Source organism: Jaculus jaculus, chromosome 3 (genome assembly GCF_020740685.1).
Source record: "Jaculus jaculus isolate mJacJac1 chromosome 3, mJacJac1.mat.Y.cur, whole genome shotgun sequence".
NCBI lineage: Eukaryota > Metazoa > Chordata > Mammalia > Rodentia > Dipodidae > Jaculus > Jaculus jaculus.
In genome coordinates this window covers 9646394-9666148 of record NC_059104.1, presented here as the reverse complement: position 1 = coordinate 9666148, position 19755 = coordinate 9646394, and the positions used below count along the sequence as shown (strand labels likewise).

General features: G+C 44.2%; 1 protein-coding gene across 2 annotated transcripts; it reads right to left on the bottom strand.

Moving 5' to 3' along the window:
* Positions 1–5543: 5543 nt before the first annotated feature.
* On the bottom strand, positions 5544–19579 carry Poglut2 (protein O-glucosyltransferase 2). 2 transcript variants are annotated; one of them, XM_045146190.1, is made up of 10 exons: positions 19047–19579; positions 17601–17806; positions 15744–15961; positions 15489–15566; positions 13032–13204; positions 12674–12911; positions 10096–10305; positions 9331–9420; positions 7164–7271; positions 5544–5775 (listed from the first exon to the last, which is right to left on the bottom strand). In XM_045146190.1, exons 1-10 carry the CDS (start codon positions 19229–19231, stop codon positions 5758–5760), a joined length of 1524 nt encoding a protein of 507 aa, XP_045002125.1. In that variant the 5' UTR covers positions 19232–19579; the 3' UTR covers positions 5544–5757. The 2 variants fall into 2 exon arrangements, with proteins under 2 accessions (XP_045002125.1, XP_004663454.1); XM_004663397.2 differs by having other exon boundaries at positions 15744–15949; positions 19047–19576.
* Positions 19580–19755: the final 176 nt, after the last annotated feature.

The window sequence follows — 19755 nt, the reverse complement described above, 5'->3', positions numbered from 1 at the left end:
AATTCACTATTTAGTATCAGAGTGGCCTCGAACTCATGGCGATCCTCCTACCTCTGCTTCTCAAGTGCTGGGATTAAAGGCGTGCGCCACCACACCTGGCTGAGTTGCCATTTTTTTGGTCAGACTGGCTGAAAAGCAAACCCCAGCAATTCTCTAGTCCCCACTTCCCAGAGTACTGTGGCTACGTACTTTTGGTCACACCCATCAGTTTATGTGGGTGCTGGGGACTGACCTCAGGGTGAGTCAGCTCCTCTCAGCCCTCATACATGCACAGTGATCACTCTTCTCCACAAAGCCATCTTCCCCAACCTAGCTATATGCTCGAAACTCTTTACATGCCACAGAATTCACTCTCTGTAACTATATAATTTGATACGTACAGTCATTTCACAGCCATTTGCAGTTATCATCAAAACCTAAACCATTTTCATCATCTCCCCAAGAAACCTGCTACTCTCTATGCTTATATACGTTTTTACGCATTTTTGGTGCAGGCATGAGGTTTCAGTCTAGCCCAGGCTAACTCGTAACTCACTCTGTAGACCCAGACTGGCCTCAAACACATGGGGATCCTCCTATCTCAGCCTCCCCAGTGCTGGGATTAAAGGCGTTCAGCACCACACGTAGTTTTCTATGCTTATATTCTTACCTTTAGTACGAGGCAAACACTAATATGACTTTCGTGTCTATAGAGTTCCATTTTCTGGATATCTAATATAAGATGGAGATACAATAATGAGATCTTTAAAACCTAATTTCTTGCACCTTGAAAGTTCATCTATGTTGTGACATGTATGCATACTTTTCCTTTCTTATTAACTTACTTCTTTTTTTCTCAATTTTTATTAACATTTTCCATGATTATAAAAAGTATCCCATGGTAATACCCTCCCTCCCCCCACTTCTCCTTTGAAATTCCATTCTCCATCATATCCCCTCCCCATCTCAGTCGGTCTCTCTTTTGTTTTGATGTCATGGTCTTTTCCTCCTCTTATGATGGTCTTGTGTAGGTAGTGTCAGGCACTATGAGGTCATGGATATCCAGGCCATTTAATGTCTGGAGGGAGCACTTTGTAAGGAGTCCTATCCTTCCTTTGGCTCTTACATTCTTTCCACCACCTCTTCTGCATTAGACCCTGAGCCTTGGAAGGTGTGGTCAAAATGTTACTCAGTACTCCAGTCACTTCTTTTCCAGCACTATGATACCTTCTGAGTCGTCCCAAGGTCACTGCCATCTGAAAAGAGAAGATTCTCTACCCAAAGTGAGAGTAGCATTAATATAAGGGTATAAATATTAAGAGAAGTGCTTACTGGGCAGTTTGATGAGCATAGTATATACATTTATCCAGACATCAGCAGACGTTACACCCCTAGGGCTCATGACTACCCCTGTTTTAAATTTTCAGTATCAGGGATGTATTCCCTCCCATCAAGTGGGCCTCCACTCAAATTGGAGAGCAGTTGGTTTCCACCATCACAGATGTGCCACTATTGCACCCGTTGGATCATTTGGCCTGGCTGGCCAATTATAAGGCTTGCAGTGTCCACTGTTGAGTATCTTCACTGGTGGTATCTCTTTCTCCCATTGAACTACAAATAGAATGGCTTCTTCCAGCTTTCTGTCAGCTGGTCTACATGGAGGAGGTTCTCAGCTCAGTTCCAGCACTATTTCTCAGTGGCCTTGCAGCCCAAGTATGGGAAGTCTTCAGCAGTAGGGTCTAACCATCTATTCCTGGTGGGAAACCAAGGGCCTTGGCAGTGGCCTATAATGTTTTGGGGGCAACAACTCACTGGAGGTAACCCATCCCTGGCACTGAAAATTTTCTAACAACAATCTATGGTTCCTGAGTGTTCCATTGTTTGAAACTGGAGGATTCCATGTGATTTATTTGCATACTCTTAGATTTTGATTAGCCCTCCCTCCACCTTCCCTTTACTCAATCTCTTCCCCTGACTTCACTTTGGGACCTTATTGCTTATCACTGAATCCTGTTTAACAGTTTTGTATATCCTTTTATCAGTTAATAGACATTTAGCTTAGTTTCACTTTGAAACAGAAGTATGACACGGGAAGCAGAGAGATTTGAAGATGTGACTCTCCTAGCTGGGAAGATGGAGAAAAAATGCTATAACGAATGGTATGTAACACCATACCTACCTGAAAGCTTTATAGATTGATATTGAATTCAGAATGCATTGAAATATTATTCTGATGCATTCAACCACTTGAAAATGTTGAGATTATTTTTAGCTAGCAGGCTGAACAAGCATAGGTGGTGGGCTGGATTTGGCATGTGGGATGTAGCTTAAAATATCAACAAAGGCTGGAGAGATGGCTTAGTGGTTAAGCACTTGCCTGTGAAGCCCAAGGACTCTGGTTTGAGGCTTGGTTCCCCAGGACCCACATTAGCCAAATGTACAAGGGGGTGCACACATCTGGAGATTTTTTTTTTTAATTTCTTTTTTTTATTTGAGAGCGACAGACAAAGAGGGAGGGAGGGAAGGAGGGAGGGAGGGAGGGAGGGAGAGAGAGAGAGAGAATGGGTGCGCCAGGGTTTCCAGCCACTGCAAACGAACTCCAGACACGTGCACCCCCTTGTCATCTGGCTAACGTGGGTCCTGGGGATTTGAGCCTCGAACTGGGGTCCTTAGGCTTCCCAGGCAAGCGCTTAACTGCTAAGCCATCTCTCTAGCCTGACATCTGGAGTTTTTTTGCAGTGGCTGGAGGCCCTGGCACACTCATTCTCTCTCTCTCTCTCTAACTGCCTCTTTCTCTCCCTGTCACTCTCAAATACATAAAAATAAACAAAAAAAGTTATAAAAAGTATTCTCAATTAGCCCAGCGTGGTGGTGCATACCATTAATCCCAGCTCTTGGGAGACAGTCACAGGAAGATCGCTGAGAGTTCAAGACCACCCTGAGAGTACATAGCCTGACCTAGCGTGACCTAGAGTGAGAACCTACCTTGAAAAATCAAAATTAAAAAATAAAATAAAATAAATCCTCAAGTATTACAATTAAGCATGCCACATAGTAAAGTAATAATATGTAATAACTACTGTTTTTTAAATTAGAATGTTATTAATGTAATCTATTATACATGAGTGCAGCAAAAATAGCAAAATAAAATACAAACATTTTAATCAATACTGGTAAAAAGGCATTTAATAAAACTGAACACTTTCTACTTATTTTTTTTCTTTTGGTTTTTCAAGGTGGGTCTCACTCTAGCTCAGGTTGACCTGGTATTCACTGTGCTGTCTCAGGGTGGCCTTGAACTCATGGCGATTCTCCTACTTCTGCCTCCTGAGTGCTGGGATTAAAGGTGTGTGCCATCATGCCTGGCTGAATGTTCTTTCTTAAAAAATATATTTATTTATTTATTTATTTGAGAGAGAAAGGCAGAGAGAGAGAGAGAGAGAGAGAGAGAGGGAGAGACAGACCGACAGAGAGGTATATTAGGGCCTCCAGCCACTGCAAATGTACTCCAGATGCATGTGCCAACTTGTACCTGGGTACTAGGGAATCGAACCTGGGTCCTTATGACTCACAGGCAAATGCCTTAACTGCTAAGCCATTTCCCTAGCTCCTGAATGCTCTTTTTATTGATTATCCCTAATAAATTAGTATTAGAAAGAAAATTTAATATTTTAACAGTCATTTATCACACAGTAAACATTTTTCCCAGTGAAAAATCTTCAGTGCCATTTCTATTTACCTAATGAGTACCACCCACACCTCTATAATGCCACTTTAAAATTACCTTATTTGTTTTGCAGGTTTTCATTCTTTTACAGAAGAGACAACTCTTCACTTCTCTATCTTTGGACCTTAGTACAGTATCTGCGCACACATATCATATTCAATATCTTCCAAATGAATTCCCACTACGATGGTTACCTATGTGTCACCCGAGCTGAGTTGTGCCCACCCAGATATACGGTCACATTCTAAAGGTGTCCACAAGAATATTTTTCATTGAGATGAACATATAAATCAGTGAAAATAGAGACTGCCTCTCATACTATTGAAATGGGGTACCCTAGATTTGTGTCTACTTTTAATCAAAAATTGGAATCAAATAAGACTGAGAAGAATAATTATTAAATTATTATATTTATTGAGATGTACTGAACCATGGGAAGAAAAATGAATACACCCACGTGGCCTGAGAGCCCACGCAGTGGGCCTGGAAAAAATTGTAGAGGACAGAAAAGAAAATAGAGAGAGCTCCTGCCGCGTGGAGGGTGGGGTGGGGGGATAAAGAGCCCAAGTGGCTCTCTCACGCGCTCAAGTAAATAAAAATAAATAAAACATTAAAACCTGTTGAGGCTTTCTATGTTCAAGACACCCTATTAGACACTAAATACTTACAAGGAAAAGGACAGTCCTCAGAGTCAAGTTGTTTAAAATCCGGGTGGTAGGGACAGTCTCCCCACAATTACCAGTCACCGTACAAACGGTGAACACTGTGATACAAAGACACAGAGAGGCATGTTTGGAGGGGCCACATTTCTGAAGCGAGTACTGAAGGGTGTGTAAGCTAGCCAAGATCACAGCTTTCAGACCAAGGGAAAGAGGCACTGATAAAACAGGGTGGGGCCTGACTCAGGTGTGCCCCATAAACTTAGAAGTTCGGAATGCCAGATTCCCAGCTGATGGAGATTTGGGAAATAACGCCTCATAGAGCCAGTGTACTGGCTGGGGGCGGGCTTACGGCATTATAGCCAATTTCCTCTTGCCAGTGTTTGGCACACTCTCCTGTTGCTGTTGTCCATCTGATGTTGGCCAGGGGGTGATATCCACCCTCTGCTCATGCCATCACGTTATCCTGCCATCGTGGAGCTTCCCCTCGAGCCTCTAAGCTCGAGAGTTGGGTGATTTCTACCAGCAATGTGAACCTGACTGCAACCGACGGTAACAGGACTGGGTGTGCAAGACCCCGGGTCCACGTGAGTCAGCTCTCAGCGACCTGGCCAGTGACGCAGGCCGGGTAAACACAGGCTCTGGGTGGTGCATTACATAGGAGGTCCGTCTGTCAGTGAAGGAATATCCGAAATATAGTTCAAAGAATACAGAATTTTCTCTCTTTACTGGCCCAGAATGACTATACGACTCAGGCTGGCCTCAAATTCATGGTAATTCTACTGCCTCAGCCTCTGGATGCTAAAATTACAGGTATGAACCACTAAAACTTGCTGGTTTTTTTTTTTTTAATCTTTTCTTAAATTTTGCTTTTGTTTCTTAAAGGTGCACTCATGCTTGTTTCCAGCTCAGCCCTATTGTGAGACTTTTGTTTTTTTTTTTGTAAATCCTCCTGCCTCAGACTTCTGAGTGCTACAATTATACGCATGCACTGTCCCACCTGGCTGCTTTTTGATTTCCATTTCAAGCATATTACTTTTACTTTTTGTGGTACGTTGCTTAGTCATGGAAATGTGGTCCTCATGGCAGCTGTTTAGCAGACTATTGGCATTAAGGACACAGATGCTCCTTATTCTGTCCCATGGTCCACACACACTTAGTAATTAGCACAACACAGATCTTTACAATAAAGGTGGTTTTATTATAAAAATTTAAAAATGTGCTGTAAAAGACAGCTGCGGGAATACTGCATCATAGAAATATCCTGGTAATACAAATCACACAGTTGATTTTATACTGTCTGTGGATTAAAATAATACTTAAAAATATTTTTCTTTACAGTTAAGGAGAGTCTTCAGAGCACCATTATCTGAACGGAAGGTATTGTGCATATCAGAGTTCATCTTTCGTCTGCAATTAAGAAGAAAAACAGTAAGAGCCACTAGGAAGTTAGATGGGGCCAGAGAGATGGCTTAGCAGTTAAGGCACTTGCTTGCAAAGTCAAAGGATCCAGGAGGGTGTCATCTTATTCCTTTTAAATGTTGCCACGAGGTGGATACAACAGTTGCCAGATCTGCCTTCTTACTTTTATTTTTTTGGGGTAGGGTCTCACTCTAGTCCAGGCTGACCTGGAACTCACTATATAGTCTCAGGGTGGCCTCGAACTCATGGTGATCCACCTACCTCTGCCTCTCAAGTGCTGGGATTAAAGGAGTGCACCAACACGCCCAGCTGCCTTATTTTTAAGTTTTGTATCAGAATTTTGAGTTTGTTCATTCAAAAACATGATAGTGCTGGTTAAAATGTTAAGCTAGCATATTTGCAGACAATATATACACACACATATCTACATACACAACGTGGCTTATGTAATCTATATGCCTTCAAACAAAATGTCCAATTATAATGAAAACAACACTACCCTGCCACACTACGGCTCTCTGTACGAACTCACGCACACTATAATTACAAGAGACTGGTTACTGGTTTTGCTTGGCTATAATCCAGCTAGTTGATTTTTGAGCTAAATTCCTTCAAATTAAGGCCCTTTCAAATCTGTGTGTGATTCTGCCTTTAATAAATGAAGTCATGGGCTGGAGAGATGGCTTAGTGGTTAAGCACTTGCCTGTGAAGCCAAAGGACCCTGGTTCGAGGCTCGATTCTCCAGGACCCATGTTAACCAGATACACAAGGGGGCGCAGGTGTCTGGAGTTCATTTGCAGTGGGTGAAGGCCCTGGCGCACCCATTCTCTCTCTCTCTCTGTATCTGCCTCTCTTTGTCTCTGACATTCTCAAATAAATAAAAATGAACAAAAAAATTTTTAAAAATAAATGAAGCCACGGTGTGGTGGTATCCATTGTGATTGTTTAGAAATGAATGAACCGGTCATGTGGGTACTTGTGTCTGCATATATATATATATATATATTCATCTCTTCAACAGGATGAAGAGCTTTTGTCAGACATCTCTCGTGGGGAGGTCAGGATATCAGATGATCCAAGGGAAAATACTTTCCCCTCTACTAAGTCAAACACTGAAAATATTCAACATTTAGTAGTCTCGTATTTTTAAAACAAAACAAAACAAAACCAGGTTCCCCCGGAATTGCCGGGGCACTACTGTCCTCACTCATCTACCTTTCAGCACCGTGATGGGCTTGTGTCCACCTGTCTGGTGGACTGAGTGGCCAGCCGCCTCGGGGCACTCAAGCAGTTGTTACCTGAGTGAGTGTCTAGAAGACTCAACACAAAGTTTGGATCAAGGTTAGTTCTCACTCGGCTGCTGGCAGTTCTGTTACCTTCCTCCTGTGGCAAGTGCAAGGAAAGAGGTCGTCCTCCGACTGGGGTTCCACCCTCTTCATGCCCTCTCGGATTTGGGGCTCACTCACTTGCAAACTTGCATATTCCTGTTCAGCAACAAGATAAAAATATTTCTTATGCACCCCTTTTTAAGTATAGTCATTGAAGAATATTCGTTAAGACATTCTGGAATTTACAAGTGCAACATCCATTTAACTGATGTGTCCCAAGCTGTGGCCCGTAACGTTCCCCGTAGCCCCGTTAAATGCCCAACGGCAGTTTCTGAGTCTTGGTTTTCCTGTAAACACCATGCTGATCCTTAATTAATCTCTCACTATTCTACTCCCCGTTCTTCTTTTTCTTTTCTTTGATCTTTTCCATCTTTTGAGACCAGGTCTTGCTATGTAACCATGGCTGGCCTGGAACCCGTAAGATCAGGCTGACTTCAAACTTGCAGTTATCCTCCCGTCTCTACATCCCGAGAGCTACAATTACAGGTTTGTGCCCCCACACCTACTATACCCCAAATTTAGGATTGATATTTTTTTTTCCCCCCAACTACCTCACAGTGAAAATAATTCTGTTCAAGACCCTTCCTAGCATGAGAAGAGAGACTGGTCCTGCCTTCCCCTCCAAGGCCGCACCAGCCTGATTCATCATCTCCTCTGCTCCTGCAGCGGGCATGAGTCAGACACCAGTCAGGCACGCAGGTGGATGAACGAATGCCTGAACAAACGGGTCTTCGGACAGGCAGACACTAAGCTCCCTCGTTCACTTGTTTTACACAGCTTACCCTGTTTATCCCTCCATCGTTCTCCAGGCAAATCACGAAACAGGAGGGTCCAGAACAGATACGAAACAAACCGACTCTGTTCTGCGGCACAGCCTGAATTATGGGGTCAGTATTTGTGACTCTGAGATAAAAATCATTTTTTAAAAAATACTTATTTATTTATTTGCAAACATAAAGAAAATGATAGAGAGGGAGAGAGAGAGAGGCAATGGGCACACCAGGGCCTCTAGCCCCTGCAAATGAACTTCAGATGCATGCACCACTTTGTGTATCTGGCTTTATGTGGGTACTGGGGAGCTGAACCCAGGCTCTGTTGGGCATTGCAAGCAAGCACCTTAACTGCTAAGCCATCTCTCCAGTCCAAGATAAAAATTGTAATCTAATTCTACTAATGCATTAGCAAATTGCTTGTTTACTGCTGCACCAATTTGTTTTTAAAAAATTATGATGTGTGTGTGTGTGTATGTCAAGGCCCAAGGACAACCTCACAGTTCTGATCTTCTTCCACTTAGTTTGAGGCACAGTGTGTCTTGTTGTTTTGCTGCTGGAAAGAGACTAGCTGGCCCCAAAAGCTCTGACTCACTGGCCACTGGGATTACAGATTTATGTACCACTTTTGCATCTGGCTTTACATGTATGCTAGGGATTTGAACTCCAGTCGTTAGGCTTGCAGAGCCTAGGTCTTTTACCACTGGGCTATTTTTCCAGCCCCTGTACTTATTTTTTTCATTGAGTTTCTAAAATTGTCAGATATGCATAGATTACAATTCTTAAGTGCTTGGGTTCATGAAAATAATTTCCGAGAGACATCATGACTGATTTGGGGTCGGGCTAAGAAGCCTATCACAGCTTGTTCCATCTGTAGAAATATTAAGGTGGTGCCACATAACACAAGGAAAAATGACAAACACATGTTTCGTAATTTTGCAGGAAAGGCAGATTTCTGTTTTTGTTGTTTTTGGCTTTTCGAGTCTCAGGCTGGCCTCAAACTCACAGTGATTCTCCTACCTCTGCCTCCTGAGGGCTGGGATTAAAGGTGGCCAAAGACCAATGTCTTAATCATCACGTACCACATGGCTGTGATATTAACACTTTTCATTTGATGTAACGTCCCCTATCAGCTTCAGTATCCAACACGCCCCAGTCTAGGAACTCCACTGGGCCCTCCCTCTGCCCGCCTGTTACTTAGATGCTTCACTGGAGGGCCACATCCCTGGTTTAGCTACTTCTCCATACTTAACAGCTCTCCCTATTTTCACCTAGAGAGAGACCTGCATGTCTCTATGTTTAGGAACTGTTACGTGAAATATAACTTTGGTATAAGATGCCCAGTTCTAAGTTACATGACGATTATTTTCTTGGAAAATACTAACCTGGAACAGTTTGAAATAATAACAGAATATGTCATCCCCCATTAGATTATTTCTTGCAAATTCTTGTCCTGCTTTTGCTATCTTCTTTGCCTAAGGGAACAAAAAAAAAAAATCCTTAATGGCTTATTTAATTTTTTTCTCATGCAGGCCTATGTAAATCTTCACAACACATATGGAGTGAGATATCAGCAGAAAACATACCCTTGGGAGAAGTCATTTCACAGAGTATGTTTCGTCAAATCTAGAGAGGCTTTCAAGGCTTGAACGTCTGTATGCGCATATGGTGTGTCCAGAATTCAGCCTCTCTTGGACAGAGAAGGTATCATCAAGCTACGATGTCCTTTATAAAGTAAGTGGAGCTTGCAGCTATGTAAACTGCAGCCTGCAGTTTGCAACAATTAGCTCAAAGCTCAGTCACGTAATCCCCCATTTCACTGCCCCCACTGTTGCTGACATCTCTTGCCAGGCTGACTAGTCTTGACTGTGAGACTGTGCTTATGCCCCACACCACCCTGACTGGCAGAGAAAGCACACTCAATATCGAGGGTTAGCTCGTGCTTCCGGGGCAGAGTGGACATCTAATCCAAGGTGCCATCGATGGCTGGGCTCAGCTACATGGGAACTGCTGCGCTCCGCAGGGCCAGGGGGCACCCTGTACAAGTAGGAGCTGCATGTGAGCACCCTAACAGCCTCCAGGCGCGTTTCTAACCCACCTGAGATATCGGGGTGCAAGCAGGAGGCGGCCACCGAGGAGACTGATCTTACCTCCTCGTCATGATCTTTTGCCCACTGAAGCTTGTCCAGGAGGTCGCTCAGGTTGCTTTTAACCGGAATGTAGTGCTTCCAGGGCTGCAACTCATTGTAAAAGTGTTCATAGTAGATGGAGTCCTGCTTCAGCACGACACTGTCACCCACCAGGAGGTAGGGCAGGCGGTACGCTGCTACTGTGCCGTCTACGTTTATCTGATACTTATGCTGCAAAAGAGCAGGTGGCTGTGTGGCTGTCAGCTGCCTCAGGAGACTCCCAGTTTCACCCTCTTTTCTCCTTCCCACGGCACACATCAATCTGCTACCTCCAAGCAGAGGTTGCCCTCTGCCTTTACTATTTTTACAACTATTTTATGAGAGAGAACAAGCATGAGAGAGAGAAGGAATTGGCACCCCGTGGCCACCGTGATCGAACTGCAGACACGTGCACCACCTTGCGCGCATGTGCGAACTTCTGCCCTTGCATCATCTTGGGTGTCTGGCTTACGTAGGACCCGGAGGGTCAAACATGGGTCCTTAGGCTTCACAGGCAAACACCTCATCTTTGCAGCCTTGCCTTCACTGTTTTTATACGGCATGCTGACCTAGATAGAGCTAAAGGTTCATTTAAAAATATACTTATTTATTTGACACATACCCATACTGAGACGGGGGGGGGGGAAGGGGGTGGGTATACTGGGGCTTCCTGCCACTGCAAATGAACTCCAGATACATACATCTCTTTGTGCATCTGGCTTTATATGTGTACTAGGGAAGTGAACCTAGGCTGTTAGGCTTTGTAAGAAAGTGCTTTTAACCACGAATCCATCTCTCCAGCTCCAAAGGTTCATTTTGATATGGCTCCAAAGTTCCCAAAAAGAGAACAACAAATCTAATGTTGAAGCAACTAATTAATAAATTTCACAATACAATTATCCCAAGGCTATAAGATAAGGCAAAATAGGTCTGTGGTTCTGTAATTCCCTCCCCCCCCCCTTTTTTTTTTTTTTTTTTTGAGGCAGGGTCTTGCTCTAGCCCAGGTTGACCTGGAATTCACTATGTAGTCTCAGGGTGGCCTTGAACTCACTGTGATCCTCCTACCTCTGCCTCCCGAGTGCTGTGATTACAGGTGTGCGTCACCACGCCCGGCCTAATTTCCCTTCCCCTTTACATGTGCCTCTGCTTCTATGCCAAGCCAACTGTATTTCAAACACCAGGTGGCCACACATATGTCTTCAGGAAATTAACAAGCTCTGGGGCAAGGACATCTCCAAAAAGAGAGAGATGGCTTAGTGGTTAAGGCATTTGCCTGCGACGCCTAAGGACCCAGGTTCGATTCTCCAGGTCCCATGTAAGCCAGGTGCACATTGTGGTACATGCATCTGGAGTTTGTTTGCAGTGGCTGGAGGCCCTGGTGCGTCCATTCTCCCTCTCTCTCTTCTCTAATAAATAAATAAATAAATTTTTAAAAAAAGAAAGCTGTAAGTCAAAATAAACCCTTTTCAGGCCAGAGGAATGGCTTAGCAGTTAAGGCATAGTTGCCTACAAAGCCAAAGCACCCAGGTTCAACTCCCCCGGACGTATGTATGCCAGATGCGCAAGGTGACACATGCCTCTAGCATTTGTTTGCAGGGCGAGAGGCCCTGGTGCACCCATTCTCTTTCTCTCTCTCAAATAAATAAATAAATATGACAAAAAAAACCAAACCTTTTTCCTTCACAAGCTGCTTCTTGTCACGTTTTGTCCTGGTAATGAGAAGCTAACTGTATCAGATGGCTAATCTATTCTTTCATTATAATTATTTCTTTAAAAATATCTCTGAATGCATATGTGGGACAAATGTCAACAGTTCAGCTTAAAGCGACCTCTACATAAACCATCAAATGACAATTTGGCCACTTGTAGAGCAGAAGAGCTCTGTGCACTGTTCACCCACTTTCCCCCAGTGTACTTCCTCTCTGCCCAGAGGACTTCAGAAACAGGGCAGTGCCCACTGCCTGGAACAGTGAGTCATTAGAGAAAGGAGTACTCCCCAGGAATGATGAGCAAATCACATTCAAGAGGCAGAACATCATCTTTCACCCCAGAACCCTCAGGCAGGACATCTGGATGCTTTGCAAGGCACTCCACACCAGAATGCCTGTGGAGCAACAGTGGACTTTTATTGTGTTGTGATGTTGTGGTTCTGGAGAGAAGCATTTGTAAAATGGCTTACATGTGTGTATTAATCAAAAAACAACAACAACAACAACAACAACAACAACAAAACCCAACAATTGGAGTGGACTTGTGCCTTAGAGTTAGCTAAAAGAAAAAAAAAATTGCAGCTCTATTTATGTAGGCTCCAACTTCCCTGGATGAATATTCTGTATCGGGGCCTCTTCCCAGGCTGTGGACTCGCTCTGTGAGTATGCAATGCCAGGGCTGTGTGGTGAGTACACCGTCAGGCGGCATCTGCAAGCCTTGGTACTCACTATAGTTTTTGCTTTCCTCTCTCGTCCCCTCTATTTGGCAAGCTTCAGGCTCCCTTCCCCAAAGGGGCTACTTACACATAGATTGGAAAAGTACAAAGGGATGGCCCCAGATGATGTCATACCTTGAAGAAATCGAAAAAGGAGATGTGTTTTACGATAGGACCGTACAGGCTCTCATCGTGTTTAAAGAAGAAGAAGTTGGTAAAAGCAGCGTCGATCAGTTCCGGGTGTTTTCTACTGAGCTTCACCAGCTCCAGCCTCTCTTTGCGGCTGTCCCGCCCCCTCCAGACAGCCGTGGAGTTCTTACTTTCCCACGGAGGCCCCGTGTTAGCTTGCACAGACATCATGTCCAGACTGACTCTAGGAGACAGAAAGCGAAACATGTCTTCCTCCCAAACCATCAAATCACAAAGGCAGATGGAAAAGGACTCACCAAAGAGAGTAAACCAAGGCTCGGGGTCAACCCTGACCGTCTCTCACCGGCCCATGGTTTCTAGAACTGAGTCAGTCAAGTCGTAGGTAGGCATCACGATATCCTTGGAATCTGTGGAGCCACACCAGGAAAAGATCGGCTGGATGTTTGAACTGGATTTCTTTTTTTCCAAAGGCCAGTCTCCCAAATTGACAAAAAACTCCACATCCGGCATTTTCACCTGAAGTGGGGGTGCCAAAGAGCTCATTCAATTCACAGTATCCACATTGTGCACTAGTTTATAGCAATAAAAACTAGCAATTGCAGCTGGGTATGGTGTGCTGGTACATGCCTGTAATCCCAGCGATTGAGAGGACAACATGCAAGGAACATTTGTCAAAGGTCATTCTGGGCTACATAATGAGTTTGAGGCCACACTGAGCTACAGTCAAGACCCTATCTCAAAAACAAACAAGATTCTTCAGAGATAGCTTAGCGGTTAAGGAACTTGCCTACAAAGCTAAAGGACCCAGGTTCAATTCCCCAGGACCCACATTAACCCAGATACACAAGGTGGCGCAAGTGCCTGGAGTTTGTTTGCATGGCTGGAGGCCCTGACATGCCCAATCCCTCTCTTTCTCTCTTTCAAATAAATTTTAAAAAAAAGAACAAAAAGAACAACAAACAAACAGGTACATATGTGAACAGAAGCCAAGCGCAAGATAAGTATGTGATACACATGTACGCAAATGTCACAGTGAAACCCACTTGCTAGCATGCCAGCTTTAACCACTAACCATTACACCAAAGCTTACAGATTTCAGGCAATGATGATGACTTTAAATGGCTGACAGCTTTTCAAAATATGGTCACATGTGTGAGCACCCAAAGTTTCCTTTCCATAGTGGCCAAATTGACCAACAGACTTACTATCAAAATGATGCGACACAAAGGTAATTTCTGTTCAACTACTTCCAAGAGACTGTCATGTGATCAAAGGGAGAATTATAGTTTCTGGAAAGCACAGCACTCAGGTCTTTAACCCCAGTCTCTTGTTAATAAGCCAGACAGATGAGTCCACTCAAAAACCACATACTAAGTAGATGGCAAGAACAGGATTTGATTTCAGGAAGCAGCAGAGTATGTAGTATGTGTCTCCACTAACAATAGTGAGGACATAGTGTTGAAAGAACCCACTTTAATTAGCCATGGAAAGTGCTTAAGAGAATTTTCAAGAGATGAATATATATATTTTAGATAAGAACTATGAGGGTCAGTCTAAGAATAATCTTAGGAAATTGGAGGCTGAGTAAGTGGCCCATGTTCTCACATGAAATAACTCCCCACCCATGCTCATGTAAGCAACCCTAAGTAAACTCAGTCTCTCTTCCTCTTACGCACACAGACATCACAGTAGAAGCAGGACTAGTCAGGAGAAGGGATTCAGCAAAAGGGAGAGGGAGACAAGAGAAGGTAATGAAATGATGAATATGATTGAAACACATTATATACGTGAATAAAAATTGTCAATGAAAGACAAATTAGAGTCCTAATAAATTAAAATTCACATTTTTCTATTGGTTGATATAGATAAGCAAGAAGTATTTGCTGGTATCCAGGGTTCTAAGCACAGAGGAGGCATAACACTACTGCTAATTACCTACATTCACAACTGACCGCCGATACTTTGTAATCTTCCATGAGTAATTCAATCAAGATGTACACGCATAATTCAATGAGTAAATATCATGATATAAATAAATGTACAACTGATAAATATTGGGATCATTTTTTGCACCAGCCATTTAACATTACTGTTGACACAGTCCACTAGACCTGACTCAAGCACGTTACTCCAAGGAGCAGGATTCAGGTAAGATGAGCCTGCCTTGCACTCACGGTGTGTTTACTATCAAAATGACTTCACTATAAGGCTTTTTATTTCCTCCATAGGGCACTGCAATGGTTTGAATGATTTCCCTTCAGAAGATCCAGTTAAGCCCTAAACTCCGATGTCTTAAATCGGACCTTGTTTGGAAACTGGTGTTATTGCAGATTTAGTTAAGAGGAGGTCACACAGAAGTACGGAAGGCTATCAATCCAAAGACTAGAGGGAAGTTAAGGGGCAGAGGGGGAGAAAAGACAGACACATGAGGGAAAAGCCCGTGGGACAAGAGGCAGATGTGAGGGTGTGGGGTCTGTATCTGCAAACCACAGAGCGTCAAGACAGGAAGGCTCACTAGGGCTAGGGAGGGACAGGGAAGGGTGCCACCAGAAGCTCACACTTTGACTTAGGACTTCTGGCCTCCCGAACCTTGAATACATAAACTTATGTCATTTGAAGCCACTCAGTCTGCAGCCCCCGACAGCAGCTCTCGGAAAATAACACAGGTACCATGTATATAAAGTATGATAGCAAGCCTCCAGCATAGACGATCTCAGACACTGTCACCGGTTTTGAAAAACAATACTGCAAAACCTGGAACAGTGCCACCTGTTACAACTCAGAGAAAATACACACTTACCTTTCTAGTCAGGGAAAGCAGTATTGCATCCATGAAAATTCTGAAGCCCACGTGTTCACCGTGAGTCTTGATATAAACCTAAAAGACAGTTCGACAGCTATTACGTTAGCCGGGACGCACTGGCAGACACCACTGAGGAAATGTTCGTCACAGCGATGCCCGCAGGGATGGCACTTATAAAACCAGCTAGTACTTGTAGTCAAAAGTCAAAACAGAGTGAAACCAGGACAAGTACTCCTCAGTCGCACACAGTACCTTATTGTCCTTTAAGGTGTAGTGACACAGGCTCTGTCTCTGTCCAAATCTTTTTGGGATTTCTGCTGCAATCTTTTCCGGATCCACAGCAGGGAAATGGGACAGATCTTTCTGGATCTGTGCAATGGTTTCTGGGCAGTTCATCTCCCGCTGCCAGGCTGCCCTATCTTCCAAAGGGCAGTCACAGTTCTCATGGTACACGGGTCCTGTTCGCATACCAACGAGAACACAACAGTGGCATTTTCACTCAGCATTTAAAACATCCAAGTGCATGCTTCATGAACTTTGACTAGTGAGGTAGGAAGGGCAATTTGACTGGAGATACACATACATACATATATGTGTATATATGTATTTTTTTTTGAGACAAGCCCAACAGACTGGCTTTAAAAAAAACAACTTTATTTTTTATTTGTTTGAGAGAGAGAAAGAGAGAGAGAGAGAGAGAGAGGCAGAGAGGACAGACAGACAGACAGAAAGAGGTAGATAGAGAATGGGCAGGCCAGGGCCTTCAGCCATTGCAAATGAACTCCAGATGCATGTGCCACCTTTTACATCTGGCTTATGTAGATACTGGGGAATCAAACCTGGGTCCTTTGGCTTTGCAGGCAAGCGCCTTAACCGCTAAACCATCTCTCCAGCCCTGGCCTTTTTTTTTTTAAACGTGAGAGAGAGAGAAGAGAGAGGGATAATTGGTGTGCCAGGGCCTCCAGCCACTGCAATTGAACTCCAGACACATGAGCCCTCTTGTGTGTCAAATAGATAAATAAAAATAAAATATCTTAACCATCAAACAAAAAAGTTATTATCTATGACTATCTACACAGCTTGTGTATTACTACTGTGTCTTGTATGCATGTGTGGTGTGTGTATGTATGTAAGTGCATATGTTGAATGTCTTCCTCAACTTCTCTCCTACTTACTGTTTTTTTATTTTTTATTTATTTATTTATTTATTTTTTTTGAGGCAGGGTCTCTCACTGAACCTACAGCTCTCTGATTCAGTTAGGCAGGGTAGCCAGCAAGCCCCAGGGATCTGTCTCTGACCCGTCAGAGCTGGAATTACAGGCTCTCATCCAGCTTTCACATGGGTGCTGGGATCTAGAGTCAGGTCCTCACGTTTGCCCAGCAAGCACTTTAACTTGGGAGCCAACCCTCACTCTAGCTCCAGCTTGATTATTTTTGCTGACGGTGTGCCTTTAGAGAGCAAATTCTCTAGTAATGTTTCTTGGTCTTTAGAAAAACTGTACTTACCATTCAGACAATAAATTTCTCTTTTTATCAGGACTCCTAATTTAACTTTCAATTAGGGAACCTCTGTTTTTATTTTTTCTTTCAGTGAGAAAAGTACCCTAAGTTGTTCTTATTAACAGAATGACATGTCTTATTTTGTATTCAGATAGTATTGTTAAAATAAAAATTGTTCCAGGGCTGGGGAAATGGCTTAGCAGTTAAGGCGTCTGTCTGTGAAGCCTCAGGACCCCAGTTTGATTCCCCAGGACACACGTAAGCTAGATGCACAAGGGGGCACATGTGTCTGGAGTTCGTTTGCAGTGGCTGGAGGCCCTGGCTTGCCCATTCTCTCTTTCTCTCTGCCTCTTCTCTCTCTCTCAAATAAATAAATACATAAAATATTTTAAAAAAATTGTTCCATCAGAGCCACATGTTGGGTCATGATATGCAGAGACATTTATCGTACCAATAACTGGGCTAACTCCACAATGCACGACCCATATACCTCAACAAGGAGGGTCCAATGGGGAGGGGGTAGGTCACAGATGAGCCTAATAATGGTACCAAACTGCCTGCACTTGCAGAATAGAAAACTAATTAAAAAAAAAAATTGTTCCAAAATACCTCTTAAAATATAGGGAGATTTGGCCACATGTTGACCTTGGTATTTTACGTCTATCTTCAGACTTCTGTAGCTTGCATACATTCTGTATCTGACAATGAAGGACCCATCCTTTCGGTCTAAAACCTGGACTCCAACTCTAGTGAACTGCTCATCAGGTGCTGAGATTTTAACCTGGAAGACCTTTTCACCCGGCGAAGATGTGAACCTGCGATGGGAAGAGCAACGAGACACAAAGATTATTGTAAGGAGCAATGTGCAACCATCACTCTCTTCAATATGTAAAGGGTTCCTGTTCTTCGCTTTGCTCTCCCTCTTACAGGCCTGTTTGTTTGCGCCTCTCTTATGGTTTTCATACCAGAATGGACATGATGGATCAAAAGGCTGGAGAGATGGCTCAGTGGTCAAAGGCACTTCCTTACAAAGCCTGACAGCTGGGGGTTCAAGTCCTCAGTACCCATGTCAAGACAGATGCACAAAAGTGGCACATGCATCTGGAGTTCATTGGTAGTGGCAAGAGGCCCTGGCATGACCATTCTCTCTCTCTCTCTCTCTTTCTCACTGCATGCATATAGATAAAGTACATTCGAAAAAGAGGACAATAATGGCCCAAATAACAAAATATGTTGACTAGACAATTGCTAGTGGATAAGACTTCTACTTTATGTTAAATGTAGAAATACTTACGCATTCTACACCTAGCAATATTCCTATCATGCCTGTTACATTCAGTAACTTGTGATTCATGACTCTTAAAAATAGCAGTATTCAGTCGGGCGTGGTAGTGCACGCCTTTATCCCAGGAGACGGAGGTAGGAGGATTGCTGTGAGTTTGAGGCCACCCTGAGAATACAGAGTGAATTCCAGGTCAGCCTAGGCTAGAGTGAGACCCTACTTCAAAAACAAAACAAAGCAAAAATATCAGCATTGTAAACTGTGCTCAGTCGTGGGTAAAATAAAAGTTGCTGGCCCATCATACTAGTGATAAATGAGTTTTGTACTGGAAATTACTGCTGCTAGGATGGTATTTAATTTTTCCAGTTGTACTTACAACATTACACTTACAAAACTGTACTTATAACCGTTTATGGGAAACACAGTTAAAAATAGCGGATTTAGAAAAAATAAAAAAAGATAGCGGATTTGTCTGGCCTTGGCTTCCATCAAAACAGCTAAGAGAAGAGCTTTAACCATAAGTAATAAAATACGTAACACAATCAATAATGGAGCTTGGAATGATTTTTAAAGCTACAGAGAGACCTTGATTGTGATGGGAAAGTCTATTACAAGCAGATGTGGAGACAGCGCTCAAATATCCCGGGATGTAAACCTGCCTTGGAAAAAATCACGAGTGTGGGGGCAGATAAAAAGTTCAAGGGAAAATGAGTCAAGTCTTAAGTGCAGTCCCCCCCCCCCACCCATAGCTGCGGGGTCATTTCTTCACTCACAGTTCCCCCGAGGTGTCCACGGCCTGGATGTAAAAGTAACGGGCGGGAAGGACGACGTCCGCCTTCAGCCCGGGTCCCCATATTTCGCTCTTCTCTGGGCTCAGGTCCCGGCGGTCTCCGCCGCTCTCGGCAAGCGCTGGCACAGTCCCCGGGCAGAAACAGGACAGCAGCAAAATGATAAACATTTACAACGGCGGACTTTCGAAATGACCCACGGATAAAGGCACACGTGCTGGACGGACGCGGGGGCCGGGGTGCCAGCAGCCGGGAGCGGCTGGACGTGCAGGGCGGGCGCGCGCCAGAGTGTCCACCGTGCCCGGCGGAGGTCAGCACGCGGGCGCGGGCATGTTCGCACGGAAGGACGTCTGTCGGTCGCGCTGCTACGCGGGGCAGGAACCGTGGGGGGGGGGGGCTCCTTCTTCCCGACGAGGATACACGGGTATTACAGGGCACGCTGGAGCATCCTTGGCAGGAGGAGGAGGGGGCATCCGTCCCGGGGTCCAGCCGAGGTGCGGGGCGCGGGGATTGGCCAGCGCGCCGCCGGGGCTCAGTAAGGCCTCCCGCCAGTGGATGCGCGGACGGCAGCGTGGACAGCGTGGACTACAGAGCCCGGGGCCCCGGGATCCCTGGGATATGTAGTTCCCGGCCCGTTTAGCGGAAATCCTGCCAGGGTCCCCTCCCCCTTTATTTTTTTCCTCCAACCATCGCA